The sequence below is a fragment of the Neolamprologus multifasciatus genome, chromosome 1, assembly GCF_963576455.1.
Source record: "Neolamprologus multifasciatus chromosome 1, fNeoMul1.2, whole genome shotgun sequence".
NCBI classification, from domain to species: Eukaryota; Metazoa; Chordata; class Actinopteri; order Cichliformes; family Cichlidae; genus Neolamprologus; species Neolamprologus multifasciatus.
Genome location: NC_140439.1, coordinates 13,266,086 through 13,291,688, shown reverse-complemented (window position 1 = coordinate 13,291,688; position 25,603 = coordinate 13,266,086). Strand labels below are relative to the sequence as shown.

At 38.7% G+C, this 25,603-nt stretch overlaps 3 protein-coding genes across 4 annotated transcripts in view; 1 reads left to right on the top strand and 2 right to left on the bottom strand.

The window, feature by feature from the left end:
- Window positions 1-339: 339 nt before the first annotated feature.
- Window positions 340-7,439, bottom strand: LOC146525437 (uncharacterized). The gene is made up of 10 exons (XM_085167541.1): window positions 6,343-7,439; window positions 5,799-6,009; window positions 4,984-5,168; window positions 4,685-4,900; window positions 3,367-3,781; window positions 3,002-3,123; window positions 2,667-2,906; window positions 2,272-2,433; window positions 2,033-2,122; window positions 340-1,943 (listed from the first exon to the last, which is right to left on the bottom strand). Exons 1-10 carry the CDS (start codon window positions 6,466-6,468, stop codon window positions 1,773-1,775), a joined length of 1,938 nt encoding a protein of 645 aa, XP_085023667.1. The 5' UTR covers window positions 6,469-7,439; the 3' UTR covers window positions 340-1,772.
- A 4,205-nt stretch (window positions 7,440-11,644) lies between these two features.
- Window positions 11,645-18,327, top strand: LOC146525436 (uncharacterized). The gene is made up of 7 exons (XM_085167554.1): window positions 11,645-11,768; window positions 11,881-11,999; window positions 12,961-13,057; window positions 13,313-13,655; window positions 14,136-14,261; window positions 14,429-14,568; window positions 16,416-18,327. Exons 1-7 carry the CDS (start codon window positions 11,757-11,759, stop codon window positions 16,632-16,634), a joined length of 1,056 nt encoding a protein of 351 aa, XP_085023680.1. The 5' UTR covers window positions 11,645-11,756; the 3' UTR covers window positions 16,635-18,327.
- ace2 (angiotensin I converting enzyme 2) overlaps window positions 17,785-25,603 on the bottom strand; it is a 47,639-nt gene continuing 39,820 nt past the window's right edge. For both annotated transcript variants that reach the window (XM_085167511.1, XM_085167502.1), the window contains 10 exons: window positions 23,619-23,845; window positions 22,834-22,978; window positions 21,608-21,706; window positions 21,322-21,444; window positions 20,923-21,095; window positions 20,317-20,375; window positions 20,096-20,193; window positions 19,898-20,014; window positions 19,225-19,419; window positions 17,785-18,778 (listed from right to left, as the gene is read on the bottom strand). In XM_085167511.1, coding sequence (XP_085023637.1) covers window positions 18,682-18,778; window positions 19,225-19,419; window positions 19,898-20,014; window positions 20,096-20,193; window positions 20,317-20,375; window positions 20,923-21,095; window positions 21,322-21,444; window positions 21,608-21,706; window positions 22,834-22,978; window positions 23,619-23,845 — 1,333 coding nt within the window. In that variant the 3' untranslated portion in view covers window positions 17,785-18,681. The remainder of the gene's footprint in view (window positions 18,779-19,224; window positions 19,420-19,897; window positions 20,015-20,095; window positions 20,194-20,316; window positions 20,376-20,922; window positions 21,096-21,321; window positions 21,445-21,607; window positions 21,707-22,833; window positions 22,979-23,618; window positions 23,846-25,603) is intronic.

The window sequence follows — 25,603 nt, the reverse complement described above, 5'->3', positions numbered from 1 at the left end:
GTTTCAGGCAGGCACTATCGAGTACAGAGGGAGAAGGTGGAGCTGTTGGCGGACGTGTAGTATAAATATGGATGTGAAATTAGTAATGAAATAAATACATGCTACAAAAATATATGTATGAGTTTAGCTTGGAGTAATATGTGTCTCTGAAATCACCTCACATCAGTTCAGTTGGCCTGATTCTGACAGTAAGGTTGTAGAGCAATTAAAGTGACTTATATAGGGTAGGTCCCATTAAAATATACAGCATACTTGAAGTAAAACAGTTACTGTGGGCTTTAAAAATAAAAATGCAACTCAAAATATTTCATACATAAAACAGGAAGACAGAACTTGAGAAAATCTTTCTCAGCTTTATTATTATTTTCAATCAGTCACATTTGTTTTGAATGATTGTTAATTGAATATTCTAAAATGTGGGTATTGATGTTTCAGGTTTTTTCTTGTAGGATAATTCTTCATAATTAGACAATACAACAAGTAGTCTGATGTCTTGCATTTATTAAGTATTGCTATCAGTATCGTATTTGTATCATCAAGCCTAAAGTAAGTAAGAGAGGTGGTGGATTGGCCAGATGCTGGCCGGTGTGTAAAAATAACTCAGTTGTTTGGTATGGCGTAGCTTCCACAGATTCAGTAACATTTGCAAGTGGTGGAGGCCAGCAGGTGGATGAGGGAAAGGGGAGGCAAGAGGAGAGACCCGAGGCCGGTCTGAGTGTCAGGTGAACTGAACTTCAGGTAAGACGTTATGACCTGCAGCCTGTCTGGGTCAGATATAAACCAAGTTTAGATGCAGTTTATTTTCGTTGTGCTAACTTTTTACAATCAGTTCCAATAACTCCTGCGTACTAGCTAGCATGACGGAGTTTCTATACAGCTGGGTGGGTGCTATGATGTTACTGATAGTGAACTTTATTGTATTCCTAAGGTTAGTTAGTAGAGTTGCCAACCATCCCGTAAAAAGACGGAATCGTCCCGTATTCAGAGAAAATATTACGCGTTTCGTATTGAGCTGAGAAGGAACACAGTTTGTCCTGGACTTCAGCTAGAATGGAAAAAGACACAAAGCTGGAGTTATTCTGTCGTTACGCTGCACAGCTGCTGCTTCTGCTTCTTCTGCTCTCATTCTCTCCCCCTCCCTCTCCTGTTGCTACTTCAATCATGTGACTGACCTGCTCTGCCACCTGAGCTACAGCCAGGGAGCATTTTGAGTTGATTTTTGGTCAGTCGGGTGGGTTTGCCAGCTTTCAGTTCTTGTTTGTTTTTGTTTTGTGTGTTTATTTTTTCATCTTAAAATGTGAAAAACTTAAAATGTCAGAAATCTGCTTTTCATAATATAAATATCCTTATATAACTTAAGAAACACTTCCATTTGACTTAAATTTAATATTTAAAAATATGCATTTTTAAAATAATCTTAAAATGTTATTCTACAAAATGCGCAACAATTTAATTTTTTTATTCTTTTTAGCTGATTGTCTGTGGGACCCAGGAAGACGGTATACCTGCATCTCTACACTTTCTGCACTCCAGCGTCTTCTGTTCCATGTGAGAGGATTTTCTCTGAGGCAGGAGAAACTATCTCCAAGAAAAGAAACTCGGCCATCACAAAGTGGAACAAATTCTCCCATAAATAAAATACCCATAAAAATCAAAGTCCACATTTATTATTCTCCAAGTACACCTTGACCAGGATAACCAGGAAGAGATGACTTCTATTTTTGAGCAATGGCTAGCAGCTATTTTTGACTTTCTCAGGCTAAGTGGTCATTTTACAGCCACAACAGACCTCGCATCTGTTGAATGTATTCTTCAGTTTTTGGTTTTTGTCCACTTAGTTCAAGAGCCTGCCCACCCTTCTGCTGATGACGGCCTATAATGTCCTTGGCAATCCTCATGCTGGCAGCCTGTCCTCCAGCGAGGTTTACTGCATGAGGTCCAACCTATGTGAGAAATTGGGGGGAAAGGCACAGACAGCCTGTAATATAACTAAAAAGAAAAAATCACTTCAAATACAATTTGTAAAACTTACCTGAAGAGCTGCGTACTGCCCCATCAGGTAGAGTGGGCATTCTTCTGTCCACTGTAAGCTTTCCATTATGCACGGCCATCCGTCTATCACCTAAAGAACACAAAACACATGTCATCAATAATCTATTTTTATATCCAGAGACTGATTGCAGAAAAAACTACATGAAAACATAAAAAAAATTCCTCATCATCCAAGTAATTTCCAAAACTTTACACTACACATTTCTCTACATAACACACCTGAATTGGGAATTCCTTCATCACTTCAGAAAGTAATGGGTCCTGTTTCACATCAAGCTTGCAGCCGGTGGCGATCCAAATCTTATCTCCAGTCCAGTGCTCCCCGGTGGTGAGGGAAAGGCTCCAGACCTGGTTTCTGTAGCACCAGCTGGCTTCACTCACCTAGACGGTGTGAGATTCAGGTTCGGATTCTTTATCTCCCTGTTCATTATAGGCCTTATTTGACATACAATGCACACATTGTCAAGCCAGTGAGGTAACTGCATTGTGCAACTCCAACATGGGTGACATGTCCACATTAGGATGCTGGAAAGGTAGTAGAACTCAGAAGTTTGTCATTACTTGGTGGGTCATATCTCATTTTACTCTTGGGACCTTCTACACTGAATACAAACCTGACAGTACGTCTTCACATCCACCTTTCCGTTCACTATGAATGGCTGCAGTTGAATGTAGGCCTCCGGGGTGACGGCCCCTCCCTTCCTTGCCTGATGAATCATTGCAAGGCGTTTGTGGAGACTCCTCTCATTGTAGAACTGCCGTAGGTAGGCTTGGCCATCCATCTTGATGCCGTGCTCCACGTGAGAGTAACGACCCACCAAACTCTCAACATCACCCACGTCAAACTGTTTCAGCTGTGAAAGAAAGCAACACAAGCTAAAATGTGTACTCGAGTTGGACAGAATTATTATTAATTTTTGGTTCATGTGCCATTTTACAGTCTCTAAACCTGGAGGTGTTTTCTCATAACCCATGTCACATGGCTGGCACCTTGTTGCAGTGCAACTGAGATGACGTGAGCGCTGGTCAGACCTCCACCAATGACCATTACTCTCTGGCCGGGCTCACAGACTACATACAATGACAGAAACACACAAGCACACAGTATTTGCACAGGGAGGAGCAGGTGTGAGGATAGGTGCCAAATGGCCAATGAAGTCTGCAGAAGCAAAGACATTTATCAGAAAGCAAAGGTTATAACATTCTAGGAAATGTGCAAACAACTCACAAAGTGGAGTTTTACTTTAAGGTACTGGGGCACTAAAGCTTTAATGTTTATGTAATCAAATTATTTCTAAAAGAAATATCACATACCTTGAGGAGCGAAAGTATCTTTGTCTCTCACACAATTTGCTTCTCGAGGTTTATGCTTAGAATTCGGCAGATGATGCATGAGATGAACTGTATGCAGTAAACGCTCCTCTGGGTAGCTTTCACCAATGCTTTTCACCCACGATGGGATGTTCGCCATCTGGGCACGGGTTGGACCTGTTGCCATGACGACCTGGTAGGCTCTTAGGATGGTGCCATCTTCAAGTTGGACTTGAAAATATTTAGCTCTCTTCCCCGCCCCATTTCTCTTTGCATCAGACACCTTGAAGACGTCACTCTGATTTTCCTCCTCCTGTTTCAAGTTCTCGTCTTTCATCTCTGTCTCATCTTCCTTCACAGGGGTGATGTGCTCCACTGTTCCCTTCAGCAGCACTTTGTCCAACTTGTATCTCTCCACCTGTGTTTTAACTGAAATAGCTAAGGAAACAGCAATTCTCAAATTTTGGTGCTCATGCTGCTTAAATTTGGCAGGATAAGTGGTAGCAATTAGCAATTTATTGTTGCCGTTGGTCTTTTGGTGATTTTCTCGAAGCAGCAGAAGATGTCATGCAACATTAGTTACATTGTTGCAAAGTTTTTTTAATAGTGAAAACTAAACTCAAACCTAAAAGTAGGTGTGAAAAAAATATTTTAGTTGACCAAAATAAAAGATAAAAACTACAACTGTTAAAAACAAATATAACATTGAAACTAACTAAACTAATTTTGTGAAGTTGTAAAACCAACTAAAATAAAATATGGAGGATATAAAATTAGTTGGATTATTTCTTAAATTATAAGAATAAGGTTTGATGAGTCTTTGATGGATGTCTAGAAGACCACGAGTCAATTGTTTTCAAATATTGATGTTCTTATTGTATTAGCTTGCTGGTTTTCTTACATTCTTAAATCTTGCCTCTGGCATATGTCCTCCATACATTAAAAATTAAAAAGACTTAACTATGAAGCTAATAAAAACTAAAACTAGACATCTTCAAAATAATAAAAGCTGACAAGAAATCCCACTGTTTGAACAAGCTGAATCTAAAAACAAAATAAAATCCTAAAGCACAGCTCTGTTCCAAACTTTGATGCTCCCCCAACAGCAACAGGTAGAGAAGAAATCACATTGTCTAAAAGAAATGTCTCATTTTAGGATTCAAAGTTTATATTCTGTTTTGCATGCAAACTTCTCTTATTCAGTAACACAAATGTGGTGTTAAAAGAGCAGCAATCAAAGCTTACAAAGTGTACCAATCAATGCAGTGCACCTTCAAACAAGACAAGCACTCATGCTATTTACACGCACAGCTGCTCTCACCTGCTCCTTGAAGAAATCCACACTTAGTTTTGCTCCTGGCAGACTGAAGGACAAACTCTTCTTTAGCCCAGAGCTGATGTTTAGACGTTTCCTCTCTTTCTTGCCGAGCCTCATGTCGTTAAAGAACGCATTTTCATCCAGAATATAAACCTGCTCTGGGAGGCTATGAAGCTCTGCCGAGCGCTCGCACCTTAAAGCAAATTCCTGCAGCGCTTTCTGTCAGGACAAATATTCACACGTTAACACCGTTCTTATTCGTACCTCATTTCCACAGTAGGGGAAGTCGATTGTGCTTCTACCTTATTAAGAGGGTCTGTGTGCACCAGCGAGTGTGAGCGCAGATGAGGGATGTTCAGAGCTGTGAACTGGCTCTCCCACAGAGCAGTCCACTCTCCATAGGTGTCCACCACTCTGAGACTTAGTGGGGAACAAACTGTCCTCTCCGATGTGGTTAACTTTGCATGTTGCACCTCCATCGCCTGGCCTGCAGAATATTTAATTAGTCAACAAAGAGAACAGAGAGATCTGTTCATTCTTATTTACAGCATCAGTGGATATCAAAATAAGTGCATCTTCAGTCTCATTATCATGTTCATATAAAACTCAGTTATGTCTGAAAAATCGGCGAATTACAAAAGCCGGCTTTTTTTTTTTAAACAGTCAATTTAAAAACTATCCAGAAAAAGTCAAAATGACTAAAAAAAAATCTAAATTATCTGGTTCAGTTTGTGTGGATACTTGAATTTTATTTATTCGTAATAAGATACTTTAGATTTTTATCATTTGTGGTTTAGTTAACAAAATATTACAAAACTATGAAAAACTCCCAGTTTCTCATCAGTTCTACTTCTTCAATCTACTTGTTTTGTCTGACCAACAGCGAAATAATATTCTCTGCTTTTTAAAATAAAGTGCAAGCCCTCACGCTTTATAAACAGATCTACATTACATCTGGCATTTCTGCTTAAAACGGTTCAAACAATCTGTCTTCAGTTCATTTTGCCTGGACAGTTTGGTTAATTGCCTGAAAATGTTTCCCTGTGAACACTCAGATTCTCAGTAACAATCCTAACATCTACCCAGTTTTGAGAAAGTAAAGCTAAGCACACCATACCATCTGTTACCCTCTTCTTCCTCTTCATCTTGCTAGTATTGGGCTTGTTGCTGGATGTTTCTGTGCTTGGCTGAGACTTGGTGGTGGAGGTGGAGAGCAGCGAGTCATGTCTAAGGTCTGATTTTGGGTCCCAGTCATTGCTACATAGCAAGCTAGCCAGGGTTAGGGCATGAGGGCCACTTCCTATTATTAACACATCATGTATCACCATCTGAAACACACATACAGTAATGATGTCAAACAGTACAACTCTTATATTGCTGATTTCATTAAAGACAACACCGAGAAAGTTGATATGAGTTTCTGAAAAGCAATTTAGGAAACTTCAAACAACACAGTTTGTCAAAGTTCACTCGAAAATGCAAATACAGACTTAAGCCATCTTGTTTTCTTGCCAAGATTTAAGCAGATAAAATGCTACATACTTATCAATACAGTAAGAGTCTTTAAAACTTTCCCAGGTAGAGATTTAAAAAAAATTTCAGGAGGCAGACACACACTTTCATGCACAATTTCTCATTGTATGTTTAGTATGTCACAGTACCTGTTTGGATTTATTCATCAGCTTATTTTGGCTTCTGAGATGGTGAAAAACTGGCCAGTACACTGGATGGAGGGTCCACCGTGTGCCGCTGTTACCAATGTTGCGACACTGGAGTGGGCTTCTCATGTAATTCAATCCACCTGAACATCTACGGATTTAGCTGGATGTCAGTGGCTCCACAGGCCACACTGGAAATAACTGCAGAATGTGTGGTTGCTTGTTTGTGTGTGTGTGTGTGCTTGTATAAATTTAGTAACAACTCATCATAGCAGCAAAGCATCAAAGTCACTGCATAACAGATATGTTTGCAGTCATACAGTTATGTGAAAAAGAAAGTTTTTACAGGCTTCTAGCCCTGCGGACAGCGCTGATATTATCTGGAGGCTTTAAAACAGGTGTGTCAAACATAAAGCCCAGGGGCCAGAATTGTCCCAACAAAGACTAATAATAAGTGAAGGAGGGTATACATTTTTATGAGTTTTACTGTCATGGTCCTGAGTCTGAGGACTCAGTGTTTTGTGTTTCTTTATATTCTTCTATATTCTTGTTTATTCTGCCTTGTCTTTTGTTTAGGTTTGCTATGTGTTAGTGTGTTTGTTTCATGCCTGCCTGTGTCCCTCTGTCTGTCCATGGTGTCACTGTGTCTGCTCATGAGTCTGCCTGCCAAGTTCAGTGTCCGTTCTGGTTCTCTGTGTCTGTTAGTTTCCTGTTTTATTCTGAAAGTTCATGTCTCATGTCAACGTGTTCAGTTTTACCTTTCTCCTGTCTCGTTAGCCTAATTTCTCCCAGCTGTGTCTCCCTCCTGTTGCCCATTTCCTAATTACTCCCCTGTGTATTTAAGCCCTGTGTTTTCCTGTGCTCCCTGTCGCGTCGTACCCGCAACTTGCTGTGTGTTCATGATTTCCAGTCCTCCTGCACCTCAGTTTAGAATTTTGTTTGCTTTTGTGAGTTTTATTTTATGTTGAAGTTTTGTTCCAGCAATAAAGCTGCATTTTCAGTTGAAACCTCGTTTCCTAAGAGTCCTGCATTTTGGGTCCACCACTCCTGCCTGCCTGCCACACAGCCAGCCATGACATTTACAGACTTTCTTATTGATGAAGACCTCCCCCAAGGCTATTTATACAGCACTAAAGTAATTAAGTAACAGATAAATAATTAAATGAGAAAAAAAAAATTTCACTGCAAGAAATTTGTTTGTGTGTTTTTTTTGTTTTGTTTGGAGAAAAACAATAAATGAAGACAAAAAGAAGGACATTTTCTGTGAATTAACAAAACTTTCTGTTTCATAATTACAGGACAGTCTGCCCAATGAGCCGCCATGTCACAAACTGTCTCACTGACCATTATTTTTGTTGAATTACTAGGTTTGGGTCCAGGTGACCTTCATCTTTACAATAAAGCAATGTTCACACAGTCGCTTACAGACAGTAATATATATTCACTCCTGGCCTCTGGGCCTGGGGCTCGGTCCTCTCTGCCACAGCTGGCTGCCGGCAGAGCCCGCAGGCACGTCACTGCAACCCCCTCTGGCCTCTGTTCCGTGGCTGCAGGGTGACCTCTCGTTTGGGGCTCTCCTCAGCTCTTCCCAGGAGGGTGGCACGGTTGCCCCTGTGGTGTTCCTTCTTGGGTCCTCGTACTCTGGGGCCTCTGGATGTCTGGGGCCTGGATCTCCTCCATACCTGCTTCATGCCCTGGGGGACGGGGCTATGGCTCCCCACTCTCCCTAACAGATCGTTACATAGAGAAACCTTTTGAATAGAAGTGTGCTGATCCACACAGGTGTACACACGGGTGTTCACAGACACAAACTACACCTTTCTTGGCTGCTACCTAAAAGCACATTGTGCGCTGTCGATCTTGCGTGCTGCACAATAACATTTAATATACTGTTATCTGCTGTTAGCTAGTTTATTGTGATGGTGTAACGCGGTTGAAGGACCAGGGCGCCTGACTGCAGCTATATAGACAATGAGCTTTCAGAAGTAGTCTCGACTATGGAGCCTGAGTGTGCGAAGAAAACACAGGAAACCAAAAGTAGAGCTCAAAAATATATATATATTGTGTTTGTTATGATAAATATAGAGACAGATATACAAAAAAAATATATGTATAATATATCACAAACAAAATAATGCTAACAATACAAAACAGCTTATTATGTTCCAAAAGGAGGTGGGATGAGGTTTAGTCCAGTATGAGATTTGGTTCAGTTCCATGGACCTGTGATAGGTCATGTGACAACAGTTTTTGTAATTCAGTCCATAGGTTTATGATTCCTACCGCAACATAGCGGTGGTCGGGTGGCTCGCCATCCTGCGCTGATCAGGGCTGATCGCGGGGAAAAAAAACCTGACCTAAACAAGGTCAAAAACATAAATTATCATTCACAGAAGAAAATGAAACGGCATTCTACTGCTGTGACAAAATAAATACGTAACTCCATAAACAACAAAGTCAAGTAATTAATGCCATGTGTCATACAACAATCAATAAACCATCTTCTCTTATAATGAATCTCATTCAAAATACTATTATAGAAAAACATTATCATGGGTCCCATCAAAGTATATCAGCAATAAAGCTAATAAACATTATCCAACATTATCATAACATTATCAAAAATGTTGTATTTATTGTGTTGCTCTTTTTGGTTTGTTTTCTCTTCTGTTTTTTCTTATCTCCGTACAGGTGATCCAGGTGTTTTGTTTGTTTTTCTTTTTTTCTTCCCCCCTTTCTCACCGTCTCTTCTCCCCTCTATTTTTCTTTCTCTCCATCTCTTTCTTTTATTCTTTCCCCCTGTCCTATCCCCCAGTCATGTCTGTCCCGTCTGTAACAACCGAAAATCAAATCAAATAAATACATAATTATAATAAAGGTCAATTAAATAGACCAATATGGCAAGGCCATGATGATCCAATTGGTAAAGTAAATCCACTTGGCATCTTTTTTGGCCTTCGGACAACAATTCTGATGGCTAAAGATCCAAAAGGGACAGGTGAAATAAATAAATTAATTAATTAAAAAGAAAATGCCCAAAAAGAAAAGAAAAGAAAAGACATTTATCAATAACATGTTTATCAATAACATCAAGATCCAAAGAGGGATAAGAAAATCTATTAAATATTCTAAAACCATAATTTAAAATGAGTTCATATCAATTGTTAATACTTTCTTTCATCCATTTGGTGATGATGTGCAGTGTTAAAAGAATGAAAAACAGCGTTATGATTTATTCAAATAATAAATCAAACAATGATCCACATAATCTATGGAACGCCAGGACTGCCATAATGAATTAATTAAATACACCATTAAATAATTAATTAAATGTGTCAATAATTAATTAAAATGGGAAATAATTAATTAAATAAATAGTTATGACACATGTAATTAATTAATTATTGACACATTTAATTAATTATTGACACATTTAATTAATTATTTAATGGTGTATTTAATTAATTCATTATGGCAGTCCTGGCGTTCCATAATAATCAGGCTCTTGTGGAAAATTTCAAAATTACTTTAAATAGGAGTTCAGCATTCAGTGCTGTAAAGTAAATATTCAGAAACCCTCTCTTCTCTTCTCTAATAAATCATGGTGTCCTCCACTAGGTGGTGCTGGAACACAAAATTGTGAGGACACTGAGCCTCCCGAGGCGTAACATCCCGACGTTTTTGTTGCGACACTATATCACATTTCATGTCAATAAAGTGGGCTAAAACACTGTAATTCAACACAAATAATGATAAGCAATACACTGTGTGGAGGTCAAATTATAAATATATATATACAATTTAAGCTCAGAGATTTGTGCTGACTTCTTTTTTTTATAATAAGATAGTAATTAAATGTGTATTAAAATGACAACCCTGCTTTAAATCCATCTCTCTCAGTTGGGTAGCCATGGTTGCTGGTAGCATGGACGCATCACAAAAATCACTTAAAATAAACTTAACTCATGATAGGTTGACCTTTTTTGAGCAAGAATATGAAATATGTACTGTACAGCAAGGGGGGCATCCAGAATTTTTTCATAGGGGTGGCCTTATAGGGGCCACTAAAAATATGGGGGGGGGGCCACACCAAAAACTGAATTTCCAGTTTTAGTATGCTGTCATCAAATATAGGTTACTTGAAAAACATGCCCTATATGAGACTGAAGAAGTTACTTGGATGAGTGACGTGATGTTTCTCCCACTGAAAAAAGTCCAGATGAACAGAATCCACTTTTTGGGAGTTGTATGCCTGGTTAATTCCCCGCTATTAAAGTTGATGTGACATAAAATAGGTACATATGAAAATCAAAAAAGATTTGGAAGTCCATGTTAATCTGTTTTAATTGACTGGAAGTCCCAACCATCACTTTAATGATTGTCAGCAGAAGCAGCTTAAGATTCACTTTCTCAGAGTGGAGTTAACTTTAGGAGCAAACTTGTTCAGGAAAGAAAAATAAGCATTCGATCATGTTGCCTGTCTCTGTGTTGTCCCTGAGATGCACCAGCGATCTGTCCAGGGATTGGCACCAGCTTTTCTGCACCATTTTTACATTATTAGGACAGTTTTGCCAGGGGGTTGGCCAGGGCCCCCCGGCCCCCCGTTGGTAGCGCCTCTGTTTAAAGCAGTGAAATGTACAAATTAAGAAGTGGCATCTTTTTACTTTTTAAGTGTTAAATTAATAGTGAACGCTGTACTTATGGTTTTAAATGGAGGAATTTTACTTGCATTTACTTGATGTTCACAATCTGGTACTGTGTTTTTTCTAATGTACAGGCAGACACGGGTAAAAATGAACTGATATTTAGTTACATTATATATTTCCATCATAACGGTCACAGGGAAGAGATTTCTTTTCCAACAGCTTACATGTGATCTGTGATACACTGTAAGTCTGACTGTTGGGATTTATATTTGAAGCTTTTCAGGTTTTCATGCTAATTTTTTAATCCTTATTATTGGTGTTTTTAAGGAAGTTTAAACGCAGTGAAAGAAAAAAAGGGATGTTATCTGAGTAATATTATATAGTAATACTATGTGATACTATTTTAGTCTCTATCAGTTTTGAAAAGGGAAGTGTGTGACTTATCAAAGCACTGTATTTGTTGCTATTGAAAATATATTTTACAGTTAAATCATAACCTTCTTCTTCCACATGCTTCACAAGTTCTGCTTTCAAACAAACCATACACTGTGTCCACTTTTCATCATAAATGTTCTAATCTTCTCTTACTTCCTTTTTTGACAGCAGTTCCCCATCCACGACAGTGTCAGTGTTTTCTCACTCACAGTTCCCTTTTTTGTTCTATAATAAGTTGAAGCACAGACACACTGGAAGACTTAAAAACTGCCACTTTCACCGGAGTCAGTTTCAGTCAGTGGTATTACGCTATCTAGAGCGGACATCGGTGCCACCATGGACATGAAGGTAGGTGACAACGCTTAACGGTCCCCTAACAATAAGCACTACATGTAGTGAGATACACTTAAAAGATAATTTTTAGTCAAGTTAAAGTTTGTGTTCTTTTTGTACATTTTAGGATTCTCTGGTTATGGGCGGTGTGCTGATTGCACACAAGATCCATGAGGGAAAGCATCAATATGTAGTGGAAAATGTGGTGAAGTACAAAATGGAGAATGAAGGAAAACTTTATGTCAGGTATAATTTGCTCTCTGTTTAGCGGATTCTTTCTCTTCAACTATTTTCTGGGTACTACTATGGAAGAAGTTAATACACTTTTACTGTAGAGCCTCAAAAGTTGTAGTCATATAACGTTGCACGGACATCCAACCTCATGTTATGGATTTTTTTTTTTAGGAAGACCATGTTTTTGGTAAAAACATGTTGTTATTTATATTTACATTGAGGTTTTCTCTCCAGCTTACATGTTGAGCCTTCTATTTTCACCCTCATTAAACATGAAGCAGTGATGAAAGATGTTTATTTATTCCAATAATTCATTCTTAAGGAATAAACTGAAATAAACTTGGTATAAAATGAACATATACCAGTCAAGTACATTGACATTCAACCAGATCCCATTAAATGTAACATTTTACATCGTAAAATGTAACAAAATTACAAAATTTAAATGTGATAAAATTACTTAAAGTCAGCATTTTGTGCAGAATTTCTTTTTCTCTTCTTTCTTTCTTTGAGCATGAGTTCAGTTTGGAGTATCTTGGTTTGTTGCATACCCAATTATGTAATCCTGTTTTTTCTCTTATTTTCACTGTTTTCAAATTCTACCACTTAATCGTTTCAACATGATGCCAGAAAAGTTTGAAACTGTGAAATATTATAGGTGAATTGAGCAAATGAACTAAGATGTATTATATAATTCTGTCGCCTTATTTTGTAATTTTATTCCAATTTTGGATTGGACTGTTTTCTTAACTGCTAAGAAATGTCTGAAGATCATTTTTTTGTGTTCATCTCTAGCTCAGTGTACTCACGAGACCTTCTGTAGTGGAAAAAATAACCCCTTTAAAGAGTAAAACTAGTAAATTATTATTTATGAACACACGCTAACTCCTTTTATTACATCTGCCAAACACAAAAGGGCTCAGTAAAGCACATTGCATATTTATTTGATTTATTTACTGTTTATTTTTATCAGAAAAGGAGACAAGCTTCTGCAGATAAATGGCATGGACGCGAATGATCTTACACCTGAGGAGGTGGCAAACATGATAGCTGAGGGGAGTCCAATGCTGGTGAGTTGACGACTTCTAGTTTAGAGATATTATTTCAGATACAGTCTTAGAAGATTAAAAATAAAATAAAATAAACAATTCATTGTGTTTCACTTTATATATGTAAACATTATGAAATTGTGTAATGTGATTCAAATTTCTGTGCTTATGTTCTTCATAATCTTGGTAAATGCTAACTGCGAACATCTTTTTTCTGTGTTTATTTTGGTTTTTGGGGGTATTTTATATTATCCTGTTTCTCTTCGTTCTCTTCAGACAATGTGCAAACCAGCCAAGGAAGAGGACCACACTGAGCAGACATCCCTGACTGAAGACACTTTACAACCAGTCTCTAAAGAGCCCACACTCCTCAGCTTTAGCTGGGAGATGACAAGGGAGGATGACCCGGAGGGAACTGTAGTGGAGCCGCAGGAAGAAGAAAAGGAGACGGGGAATATTGAAGAGGATCTTTGCCAAGCGAAAACTGAGGAGAATGAGATGTTTGTTGTTGAGATGACAAAAACTAGCATCTCTCTGGTGAGAGGCAGGGGCTGTGATGCGACAGGATGTACCTTTAATGACATCATCATGGTGGCAGAATCCAGCACGGTGTCGCTTGGTGAGTAAAAGCAGTTTTACTCTCCTGCCTTTTCTCCCAGATTTTCTTCTTTTCTCATAATTAACTTTGCTAACAGCAATATTTACACTATTTAATGAATTAAAGTGTTTGAATGTTGTGAGGCAACTAGGTATTTCTTTTGCTTCTGTATATTTGTGGTTATCTAAAGAGGAAGCTACTGAGAATGGTCGCATGTTTACACCCATAAACCAAAATGTGTCCTGGCAGCTGTTATGACCTTGACTAGGCAGTTTTTCTGCAGACCCCTATTGATCACTTATGTGTTGTACAACTGCCTTCAACTGGCAACATTAAATCTCATAAAGGAAAAATGAAACCTGTGAAAGTCGAGATCAATGTAAAGAACACAAGACCACTACTGTGAAATCACAGTTTGAAAACAGTCAGTGGAGTCACCTTTGTTTTTAAAACGGGATCTGACTTATAAACAAGGGCCCTTGTTCCCATTCTTACTTTCAGTTCCGAGAGGAGGCGGCAGTTTCCGGCAGGAAAAGTTGTCGAATGTTTTAATTGAAAATCTGGCCACTCGCCAATACCTCCGAGGTATCTGTTCTGAGAGGATCGTCTATGCTTCTCCAAATCCAGGTTTGTCTTTCAGAGCAGGACACATCAACATGGCACTCGTGGTTTTCAGATGAGTTTTTACTGAAGCTGTCATCATTCACATTTTCTCCAGTGTTAGGTAGAGTAAGAAAATACTCTGTTCTGATAGAGAAACTGCTCTCATTGTTTTGGTTTCCTTTTGTGCTCAGAGAAAATTACTATCTACTACTACAAGTCAAGCGGTTTCAGAAGGGGTTCCAGTGGGATGCCAGTGGTGCTAAACCTCACCGATTCCAACTGCTTCCTCATGTGCTGCAAGCAAGCGGACAGAGTGCTCCTAAAAGTGGAGGTAATAAGTGTACGCTCTTGATTTTGACTGAATCATGGCAGTGAAGAAAAAAAAGGCTTGATAAACATTTGTTTCTCTGGACTAAGCCATCATTGTTCAGGGGATGAAAGCATTGCATGCCAGTTTCTGTCCTTTGTTCTATGTGGATACACTTCTCACTTTAAAAGATTTGCTTAGACAGAGTTATGTTACAAAAAATGTATAATGGCAGAATAATTAGCATCTCAAATTAGTAGTAATATCAAAATTGTTTAAATATACACAGATTAGGCATAACATTATGACCACCTGCCTAATATTGTGTTGGTCCCAAAATTAGCCTTCCCCACTGAGGCATGGACTGTGGTATCAGGCACCAAGATGTTAGCAACAGATCCCTTTAGTTATGAGGTGAGACCTTCATGGGTCAGACTTTTTGTCCAGCACATCCTAGAGATGCTCAATTGGATTTAGATCTGGGGCAATTTGGAGACCAAGTCAATACCTCAACCTGAAGATATGCTCCTCAAACCATTGCTGATACATTTTTGCTTTGTGGAAGAGCATTTTATCCTGTTGAAAGAGGCCACAGTCATTTCTATTAAAGGGTGTACATGGTCTGCAACAACACTTAGGAGCTGGAGTCCTCCAATCAACCATTCTGGTCAGCTGTTCTGAGGAGGGCAGGTTTGGCCTGTTTCCACAGATGGCAGGGGCATACATCATGCTGAACAGAAAGAGCTGTGAACAAAGGAGGCTGGTAACCAAGAGACACTTCAAAGGGAGACAGGGACAAGAGAAACTGTTCAAATGGAGCAGGAAATTAAGTACATATTCTTTAAAATTTTTGTCAATTTTTGGCCATTAAACAGAGTGTCTGAAGAATGAGACTGTGTAATTAGTGGCAGGAACCGGCCACTTGGTTACTGCTCTAATTTTCTCCATGTTAGCTGCACATTCTCGAGAATATAGCACAGAACGGGCTAAAAGCATGAAAATTACATTTCTCTGCATTCATATGCAACCGAAATAATGGCCTAATGAGAATGGCAGAAATAAAGAGAAAGCGGTTACAGAGAGGAGAGAGAAGGAGAAAAAAAATCCACATGCCTGCCAGAACCAAAACAGTACAAAAATTGCTACTTTAGAGCTCACACTAATCTAATACCAGTTAAATATTAGATTTATCTTGTTAATATTATGTTGGAGCCCTTTTATTTTCAAAATTGCCTAAATTTTTGTGGCACAGATTCAACAGCCCTCTGGAAGCATTCCTCAGAGATTTTATTATCATTGACATGATAGCTTCAGACAGACGCAGCAGATTTGTCAGCTGCTCCATGATGAGACTCTCCTGCTCCACCACATCTCAAAGGTCCTGCAGTGGATTAAGATCTTGTGACTGTGGAGGTCGTTTGAGTCACTGTCGTGTTGAACAAACCAGTTTGAGATGATTTGAGACCTGGCACATTATTCTGTTGGAAGCAGCCATCAGAGTACACTGTATAGTCTTGATGAATTGACAAGGTCAGCAGTAATACTCGAGTAGACCGTGGTGTTTAAATGATGCACAGCTGGTACTCCTAAAGGGTGTTCAAAATATGTCCATTACACCACCAAGCTGAACTATTGATACAAGGCAGGATGGATGCATCCTTTCATGCTTATGCCAAAGTCTGATCCTACCTTCCAAATGTAGCAGCAGAAATCAAGCCTTATCGGACCAAACAATGGCTTTCCAATCTTCTGTTGTACTGTGTGAACTGTAGCCTCACTGCTTGTTCTTAGCTGACAGTAGTGGAACCTGGTGTAGTCTTCTGCCAAATTGCCATTTTCAAGCAAACTAATCCACGCTTTCATCCCTTTAGACATGTGAGAAGCAGAGGCTGAAGCAGATCTCCAAGAGTGATGAGAGTACCCTCTCCTTTGTGTTTTACATGAAGGGTGACTCAGCGAGACGACGGAGATTTGAGTCAGCATTGTATAGCGGTTGGTTCATCAACGTTTGCAACACAGACACAGTGGGCGTGGCAACCCTGGATGGACGTACAGTGGATCAGTCCTTCCTCTTCATTATTCAAAAGTGATGGAGAGTCATTTTCTTCTGCATTTTCAGGACTCAGAAAAGTCAGTTACATTTTTAAAAAAAATCTTGTAAATATTTCGTGTGTCCTGGTTTAACAACACAAACCAACATCCATGTTTCAAATTCTGCTGCTGCAGAAATCCATAGTTCTCCATCTCAATAAGGCTATGCCTTTGCACAGCTGTCATTCCGCATGTCCCTACCTGAGAGATGACGTGGAAAATGATCTCAGACACCAACTTTAGTGTTACGCTTTCGTTTTTTACTTGCCTCAGTGACCTTACCCCAAGTGATGCATGGGTCATCCTTCTTGTACCCAGGCTCTACTTCCTCTACAGAAGGTAAGTCTGTGGGATTGAGGAGATCCTCAAAGTATTCCTTCCGCCATCCGACTTACATCCTCAGTTGAAACTGGCAGCACCCGTACCACACACCGCAAGTTTCTGAGTTGCCTGAAGATTTGCTAGAATCACTTTGAGGCTGACTGAAAGTCTTAATGCTCTCACCAAACACATTCAAGTTTTTGCTTCAGAGCCACACTCCACCTGGCCCTACCAAGAAAGGCACCACCCACATTGTAGCCGCAGCTCATTGCAGCAACCTCAACAATGGAGGTTGGGAACATCGTCAAGGGGCCTCACTGTTCCCTATTTCCCTCACAATGTTGTCAAATTTCTGCTGGAAGTGTGAATGTGACATTTCACAGACCAGAGCTTCTACCCAACACTCCCAGCACACCTTCACTCTGTGTTTAGATATGCCACGCCCATCCAGCATCCTCTCCCACCACCTGATCCAGCTCACCACCAGGCGAACGTGGCGATCAGGTGTTCCTTGGTGTTGGGAATATATGGCAGCAGTTCCAATGATACGATTACAAAATCAATCATTGGCCTGCGATCTAGGATGTCTGATGTGTACCGTGTACTGATATGTAAACAAAACTGGGGTCCGTTGTTGTTTAAAGTCTTTCAAGCTGAATTTTTTTGTTTGTTTGTTTTCTTTTTTGAACTCATATTGTATAATCTATATGTTTGATACAACAATACGGTTTCCAATATATTATAAGACATTGTAAGGAAAAATGACACATTACATGAACGATAAATAATGGCCCAATGAATTAACACAACCAAACTAAAGTGCACATATTTAGAATTCTTTTTTTAATAACACATCTCAGACGTCCTGGAAATCACACCTTTAGGCTTTGATTGTATAATATCAACTCATACAAATGTACCATTCTCCTTTTCGCTTAATGGTCACTCACTGCTTACGAAAGAAATGTCTTTTTTTGTACACATGCGCAGCTGACAAGTAAAAAAAAGTTCCATTGGTAAACTGTGTTGCAGAATTTTTTAATGCAACATTCATGTTTTTATTTTATCATTTTTCTTTAGCATCTAGGTGTATAATGACAAGATTTGATACTTTAGGAAATCTCTCAGGTTTGATATGAAAACACAGTAAACTAGACTAAAACTAAATGTGTGCTGTGATTGAAGTGTGCATTTTGACACGTAGGTGGCATCATCATAAATGTGACTTGAATTTGCCTAACTTTTTCAATTATGAACTTTGTTTTTAAAATTATACTTTAAACCGATGATGATGATGATGATGATGATTATTATTATTATTATTATTACCAAAACAGTTAAATATACATAATTGCACAGGTAAGTAAAAAGGGTTTCAAAAAGGGAGGTAAGGCAGTGTGTTAAACTTGTTACTTATCATAACACAAAATACTGTATAATAACACTTTAATGACATTCACATGGAAGTATACTATGTAAATGGCAATTAAGGATACTGTTCATTAACAGGGTTATTCACTGTTGCCAATTAACAACCTTCAGCATAATGCTTCACATTTAGCACTGTTAATGTTAATGTTCTGTTATTGTTGATTGGAGGCCATGCAGCACTGATGAAAGAAGAAGAGAACTTTTAAAGCTTTACTTTCCCATTTCTGAGAAGGCTATGAGATTACTGGACACAAGTACTGATCTTCCCTCTGATCTACTACGACAGCAGTAGACTCAGAATCCAGTTTGCTCATTGTCACTGTCATCATAGGCTTTGTTGCTTTGTCCATCAGTGGATGACTCATAGGGGTTCTCCACACCAGGCTTTTTCCTATAAACACAGAAAACAACATTCCTTAACATTATGCACATAATTAATTTAATTGGAATATTTTTTACTCATTTAGTCACCGAGTCTATGTGAAGTCAAGATATAATTTGTGAAAAGGGGCAGACTAAAGCTCTGATGGTAAAAACATACAGCTGCATAGACAGACTTGTAATATCTACATATAATTAAAACACACATACACAACTCGTCCTGTTAAACCTGCAGCTCGAAGTCTTCTCTTCACAGTTGAAACTGAGACTTGCAGAACAGCTTTAAATTTTAACCCATTTTATGTTCCCTGAAAAAGGCTTTTTTGTATAATTCTGAAATGTACATTATTTTTCAGTTATCAAGCTATTCATTGGACTTGAATGACTTGAATTGCAGTAAATAACTGGAAAAATTGAGCAGTATATTACTAGTAGTGTATATTTTGGTCTACTCACTTCCTGCGCTCCTTGACACCAGAGACAACAAGGTAGACGCCGGCTACCACCACAATGCTCATAAGCACACCAAATACCACCAGCCACACCTGCACAGGTTGCTCAGTGGGTGAGGCCAGTGTTGGTAGGATACCGGCAAACTCCAGAGTATTATCACCTAACTTGAAGGCGTCATTGATCCGGCCTCGAGCTAACCTGGAATAGATTTTAAATGACTTTACTATTGCTTTACAACTCATAAACAGGCACAGGCGACATTACTACCAGGTTGGTTATTTCAGGTGTAGCAGGAGGCAGTTAAATTACAACTCTTATAATAAAAAAAATAAAAAGAATATGTTATAAATGCATGCTGTTGTTATAGCTGTACCAAGACATTTTTAAAAATATTTTAAAGAGTTTACAATTCATTTCATAAGAAAAAGGTTTGAGCCATAGATCACCAAAGACACCTGCGACTAATCCTGTAAAGACCATGGATGTGTGAATAAAACAGCAATTTGATGGCAATTTGTGCCATGTTACTGAAGTTCAACATTTCCATCCAGCTAAAAACTGCAACTAAAAAGATTTTAAATAAATGAATTAGCTTGGCTACTGCAGCTACCTTAGGATGCTGAGCTCAGTGCTTTGGGATATTCTGTATTTAGCCACTCACGCACTTGATCCTCACCTGATGGCTTCCTTCAGCTCATTCTTTGGGATGAATTCAGTGGGTGTATTTGGGTTTTTGGCGACAACGTAGAAAGAGATTCTGGGAGTCTCCTTATAGGTGATGACATTAGTTGTTCTGCATGTGCAAACAGAGAAAACTCAAACCAAACAATTTTTTTGTTTCGCTTAAAGCACAAAATATCAACCGCATACTGACGTGAAAGAAAGAGTCTTGTTCTTCTGGCTGTAGTACTGCCTCAAGGCATAAGCAATGTTGGCCCGGAACAGGTAAAGCTCATTGTCATTCCAGGGGTACTGAAACACATAAGAGATTAAAAAACAACAACAATGGGCATGACGTTAAACAGACAGTATTTCACTTCATAAGTGCAGAATTCCTGCAAAATTTTTGTCTCAATGACAATTTTTAGTACTCACAGCATCATCGCCCATTGCAGAATTTAAACTTAGTCTCACTTTAATTGAATATTCTGGATCTGTAATGGGAACAACAATCAGTTAAAGACATTTTAAAGATGTATACCTGTATGATAAATGTGCTCCAGCATATTACGTTAACTAGCATAAAGTCTAGAAATAAGGAAGAACAGATAGCTGTAGGGGTGAGGACCCAAAAGCAGACTTTTGATTTTAAGATTTTAAGAATCGATGAAAGCTTAAAGGCTAACAGGACCAGAAAATGTGTGAGAAGAGTGGTGATAAATTAAGGACATATGGTTGGGAACAGAAGACTGTGACACTAATTAAAATGTTGTCTTCTTTGAGTATAAAAAGCAAATTGTAAAAAAAAAAAAAAACGGCATTTTGAAAGCTGTATTATGCTGGACGATGACAACTAGATTCAAGTAAATTAGTCAGTTCTAAAGTTTGTGTACAAATCATTCAATGCACTTTACACGTGCAAGTACAGACTACAGAGAGTTTCCTTCCCACGTTCAGTCTTTTATCAAGTAGTGGCATCAGGAAGAGCGGTATCAATAATATAATAGTATAATTTTCATTTTGGGTATCTTTTGTACTTACATGGATCTTCACTCCAGCCTACAACCAGGTTGCGTTTCTTGTTATGTGCCTGCAACCACTCATAAAGTTTATGGAAATAGTCCAGCAGAGGTTGGGCATCCATCTTTGTGTCACCAGATATTGCTTGCAAAGCCCTGGTCCAAGACTTAGACCTTCCAAGTTCTAACATATTCCTAGAAGAAAACAATGAGGATGATGATGATGATAAATTATTCCAGCACTTTTAGACGTGAAGAACAAAAAAGTAATACGATGTGCTAGAGCAAAATTGAAATCCTGCACCATTTATGCTGTAATTTCAAATAGCTAGATGGACTTCCTAGAAAACATAAACACACTGCTGTGATAAGAAAATCAAGCGAGTGAGGTTAAAAATGAAGAAAGGGAAGTTGCATGCACCTTAGCTTGGTTCCTGCTTCGGTAGAATTAGTGATGTCACATGCAGACAGGTCGCCTGTGTGACCGGCCGCATCGCAGAGCGCTTTTTGGAACTGAAACTGGTAGATGGTTCGTGTGAAGTACCTGGATCGAAAGCAGTAACAAATGGACACACACACACAGGTTCAGTTTAAAGTGAACTGAGAACTGCACCAAATGGTCATAACTGCTATGATTTAAGAATTAAGTCAATCCACAATCTGTAGTGTTATTTACACAAAATGCAGCTTTAGATTGGGATTGTTACCTGATGAATGAATAGTCTCCAGACACATGGAACAGAGCGGGTGGGTCACAGTAAGTCTCATCTCTTGGCACTGGCTCCATCACCCCAACCATCTCTCTCCTATTAAAACAACACAGAATCAATAATACAAGCTGTCAGGCCTGCAGTGAAGCAGCTGCTAAACTGCACAAAATGAAGACCTTTTTTTATTTCTCCAGTTTTTAAGTCACTTCCCTACAGTTATGCCCGCTTTGTAACATTTCTGTTGTGTTTTTGTTGTAATTTTGCATGGCTGCCAGCAGAACCAATCCACAATGGATTTTAACTTGAACAATTAAGATGTGGTTGAAGTGCTGACTTTAATTCGAAGGATTAACTACGGTTTTGCATTTACAGTTTAAGAGTTAGAGACAAAGACAGAGACAAACTTTTAAATTTAAGGACTGTTATTAAAACTTGGATTAAAAACTCCATTGTTCTTGGTGGCTGCTTGAAGTCTAAAACCCATGGACATCAAAAACCGTGTCTTCACTTAGAATGTTCTCACAGGCCTTTATTGCATCAATATTCAGTTGCTGCATTGCATTTAATAACTACAAAGAAGGCTCTGTTGTGCTGAGATTAGGTGACTTGTTTGCACCTTGTTGTAAACTTTTTGCATTTCCAGTCAAGAAGGCACATCTACGTTATAGACTTCCATAATGGTACAATGACCTTCTTGAAAGTGTTGTGATGTTGTGGAGGAAACATTTTTGCCATGATCTCCTTTAGTTGTCTTCTGTGCTCTTTTAAGCCTTTTGGTGTTATCGAGCTGGCCTGTGCATTAATTCTTTTTAATAACTTTGATTTGGTCACTCCTATTTTTTTAACAGGTTTATGTTGGTTTATTCAGCATAATTTGGCCTACTTTACTTTAAGTCTTTGAACATCAAATTGAGATTCTAGTGAAAAGCAGACAAATTTAAATGCAACACTTCAAATGAACTCTAAATCTTTGGATTAATTTTTCATGGAATTGAATTCATCTTTTAAAAATGGCTGTAATCCCTAAGTTTGCATGCAGTTTGCATGAACAGTTTGCATTAAGTACAAGAAATTCTGCTCCTCATTTGCATTTTGTTTGATTTTAAAATCTCTATAGGGGTGCACAGATGCAAAAAAAAATAGTTAAAAAAAAGTATGAACCTAACTGTGATCTGATGACATTGAAGTAAACTTTATACTAAATATTGCATAACTCTACTCACTTCATCTGCCACCAGCGTTGCATCCATTCATCCTTGGTGATGTTCCCTGCAAACACCTGCCACCTCCATTCCTCCAGCATGTAGGTGAAAGGCAGGGTGGCCACAATAGTCAGTGCCTGTTTCAGCAGAAAGTTGATCTCTGTGTCTGTAAAGCATTAAACACAAAGACAGTTTATGATTCACAGTGAGAACGTAATTAAATTTTACAAATGCTTTGTTTTTATGTTTATGGCCTCTTTATCAGAGACTGTAAATCGATGACAGTTTGAATACCAGTTAGCATAAGGCTGCAGGTCATCTTATCCTGATATCGCATGTAGTGCTTAAGTTATCTTAACCCTACATTTAATAATCCAGACACATTACAAAATTAAATCTGCAATAAATACATATTTTTTTTGCTACGCAGAGGCAATAAAAACAAGGTCAACGTGTTCATAATATCTAGGTTCATGTTGAGGGGGCAAGCATCAGGACAGAAAAATCAAGCCAGAAACAGCACTTCCTCAGGTTGTCATTTGAGGTTGTCTGTAGAAGTGAGACACCAGCAATTGCGACTACCTGAGTTCTAATGTTGGGTATATATTGAATGCTCCTGTAAAATTGAGGGGACAGAAAACTAAAACAATTAGCTGAATGAAGTTAAAATGCTGCATAAAAAAACTGCAGAGTTAGGTGATTGCTCTCTGTAGCTTACTCATTCACCTGTTTCTTGTTATTATAAATCTATTGATTAAAGCAGCTTTAATGTTTTGAAGCACCAGTGCTGCCCACAACGGCTGTACCTTGATCATAAACAAAGTCAGCAGGCAGGAGATTCAGGCTCTGTAGGTGTTTGGGTGTTGCAGCAGAGAGGGACATGATTTCTCCAACAGCCTCGTGGAAACCCTCATTGGCTCCGTCCCTCAGAAGGTGGGACAGGTTGCGGTAAGCCATCTGGTACTGGTTGTGTCCCATTTCATGGTGTGCTGTGAGGTAGTTGTCCATGTTAACCTGGGTACACATCTTGATCCTGAAGATATCACAGGAGAAATGGTGATATCAGCAATTATATTGTGTGACAGAGACACTTCATACTACTGTGACCAGTGACCAGTAAAAGAGCAATAGTGAACTCAGTGAACTCCAAGCACTAAAAGCAGAATAACTAATTAAAAAGACAGGTAGAGGACTTCAGTTTTACATGCAAATTCTTTTCCTGTAATTTTAAACCAAACTGACACACGAGTAACTATAAAATTATTTTGCTTATTTTGCATTTTGAGAAACTTTGTTATTCTAGGCAGTGTTGGGGAAATTATATTAATATTTTACAACCTAGACTTTGGTTATCTTTATCAGCAAAGGATGATTCAGCGATTAAATAGCATCACAACATCAGTGTTCCAATAGGTTTATTTTTATGGCTATCATAATTCCCAGCTGCCAACTTGCTTTAACAAAAGTCGAACCTAGATAGACAGATGGACAGATGGATAGATAAAGCAAAAGTTATGAGCCACCTCTTGTTCTTCATGTCTTGCTAAGTTTTGCTAAGACAATGGGAAATAAGAGCATTAAATTACTGAAGTATGCAGGCTTGGAAATACAGTATAAAAGGCAAACACAGAGTTTGTACAATTCGAAGGAGCTTGAAAGTCGACATCTTGTATATACACCTTTTTTCCTCTTGCCTAGAAGAGCTTGAACTCTCTTAACAAGCTTTCTGTCATTTCTGTCAAGGACCCCTTGCCGCCTTTCTTCCTGGCACTGTTAGCAACTTAGGTGTTCTCTTTGCCAGCTCCTTTAAGTTTGACAAGCAAGTATCCACTATAGTTAAATCTAGTTTCTACCAATTGCGTCAAATCTCCAAGGCCAAGCACTACATACCGCACAAGGACATTGAGAAACTAATCCATGCTTTTGTGACCTCTAGATTAGACTACTGTAATTCCCTTTACTTTGGTCTCCACTCCACCCTTCTTCATAGATTGCAGGTTGTCCAGCCTTCTGACTGGAACCGCAAGGTTTGCCTCTATCACTCCAGTCCTTGCTGACCTGCATTGGCGCCCTGTCAAATACCGAATTGAGTTTAAAATTCTGTTGCTTACCGTTAAAATCATAAACAATACTGCACCGTGCTACCTCACCGAACTCCTTAGTCCATATACCCCTAGGAGAGCCCTAAGATCATCAGGACAATTACTCTTAGTGCAGCTTAGATCCCAGCTACAGACCAGAGGTGACCGTGCTTCTGCCTTGGCAGCCCCGAGCCTCTGGAACAATCTTCCTGCTGCTATTTGTGCTTCTAAAATCTCAGATTTAAATCTCTGCATTTAAATCTCAGTTAAAAACGTACTTGTTTGACCGAGCATTTTCAGTTAGTTAGTGCACTTCCCCCATATTTTACCCTTATGTTACTTATCTTCCTACTAATGTCCCACTGCATAAATACCCCCACCTTATATTTATGAATACCCTGTAATTTTATCTTCTAAACCATGCTCTAATGTTTTACTTCTTATTCTGTCTGTACCTTTGGGGGTTTTTGTACTCTGTTATAGCCTTTTATCTTTTATCTTATGTTTTAACCTTGTTGTGAAGCACTTTGGTGTAGCTTTGGTTTTAAATGTGCTATATAAATAAAGTTGTATTGTATTGTATTTCTTTGTGAAGTCTTCAGGAATAGTTCTCCAGGCATCTTGGAGGACATTCAAAGCTCTTCTTTGGATGTTGGCTGCTTTTTGTTCTGTTCTCTAAGGTGATCTCACACTGCTTCAATAATGTTAAG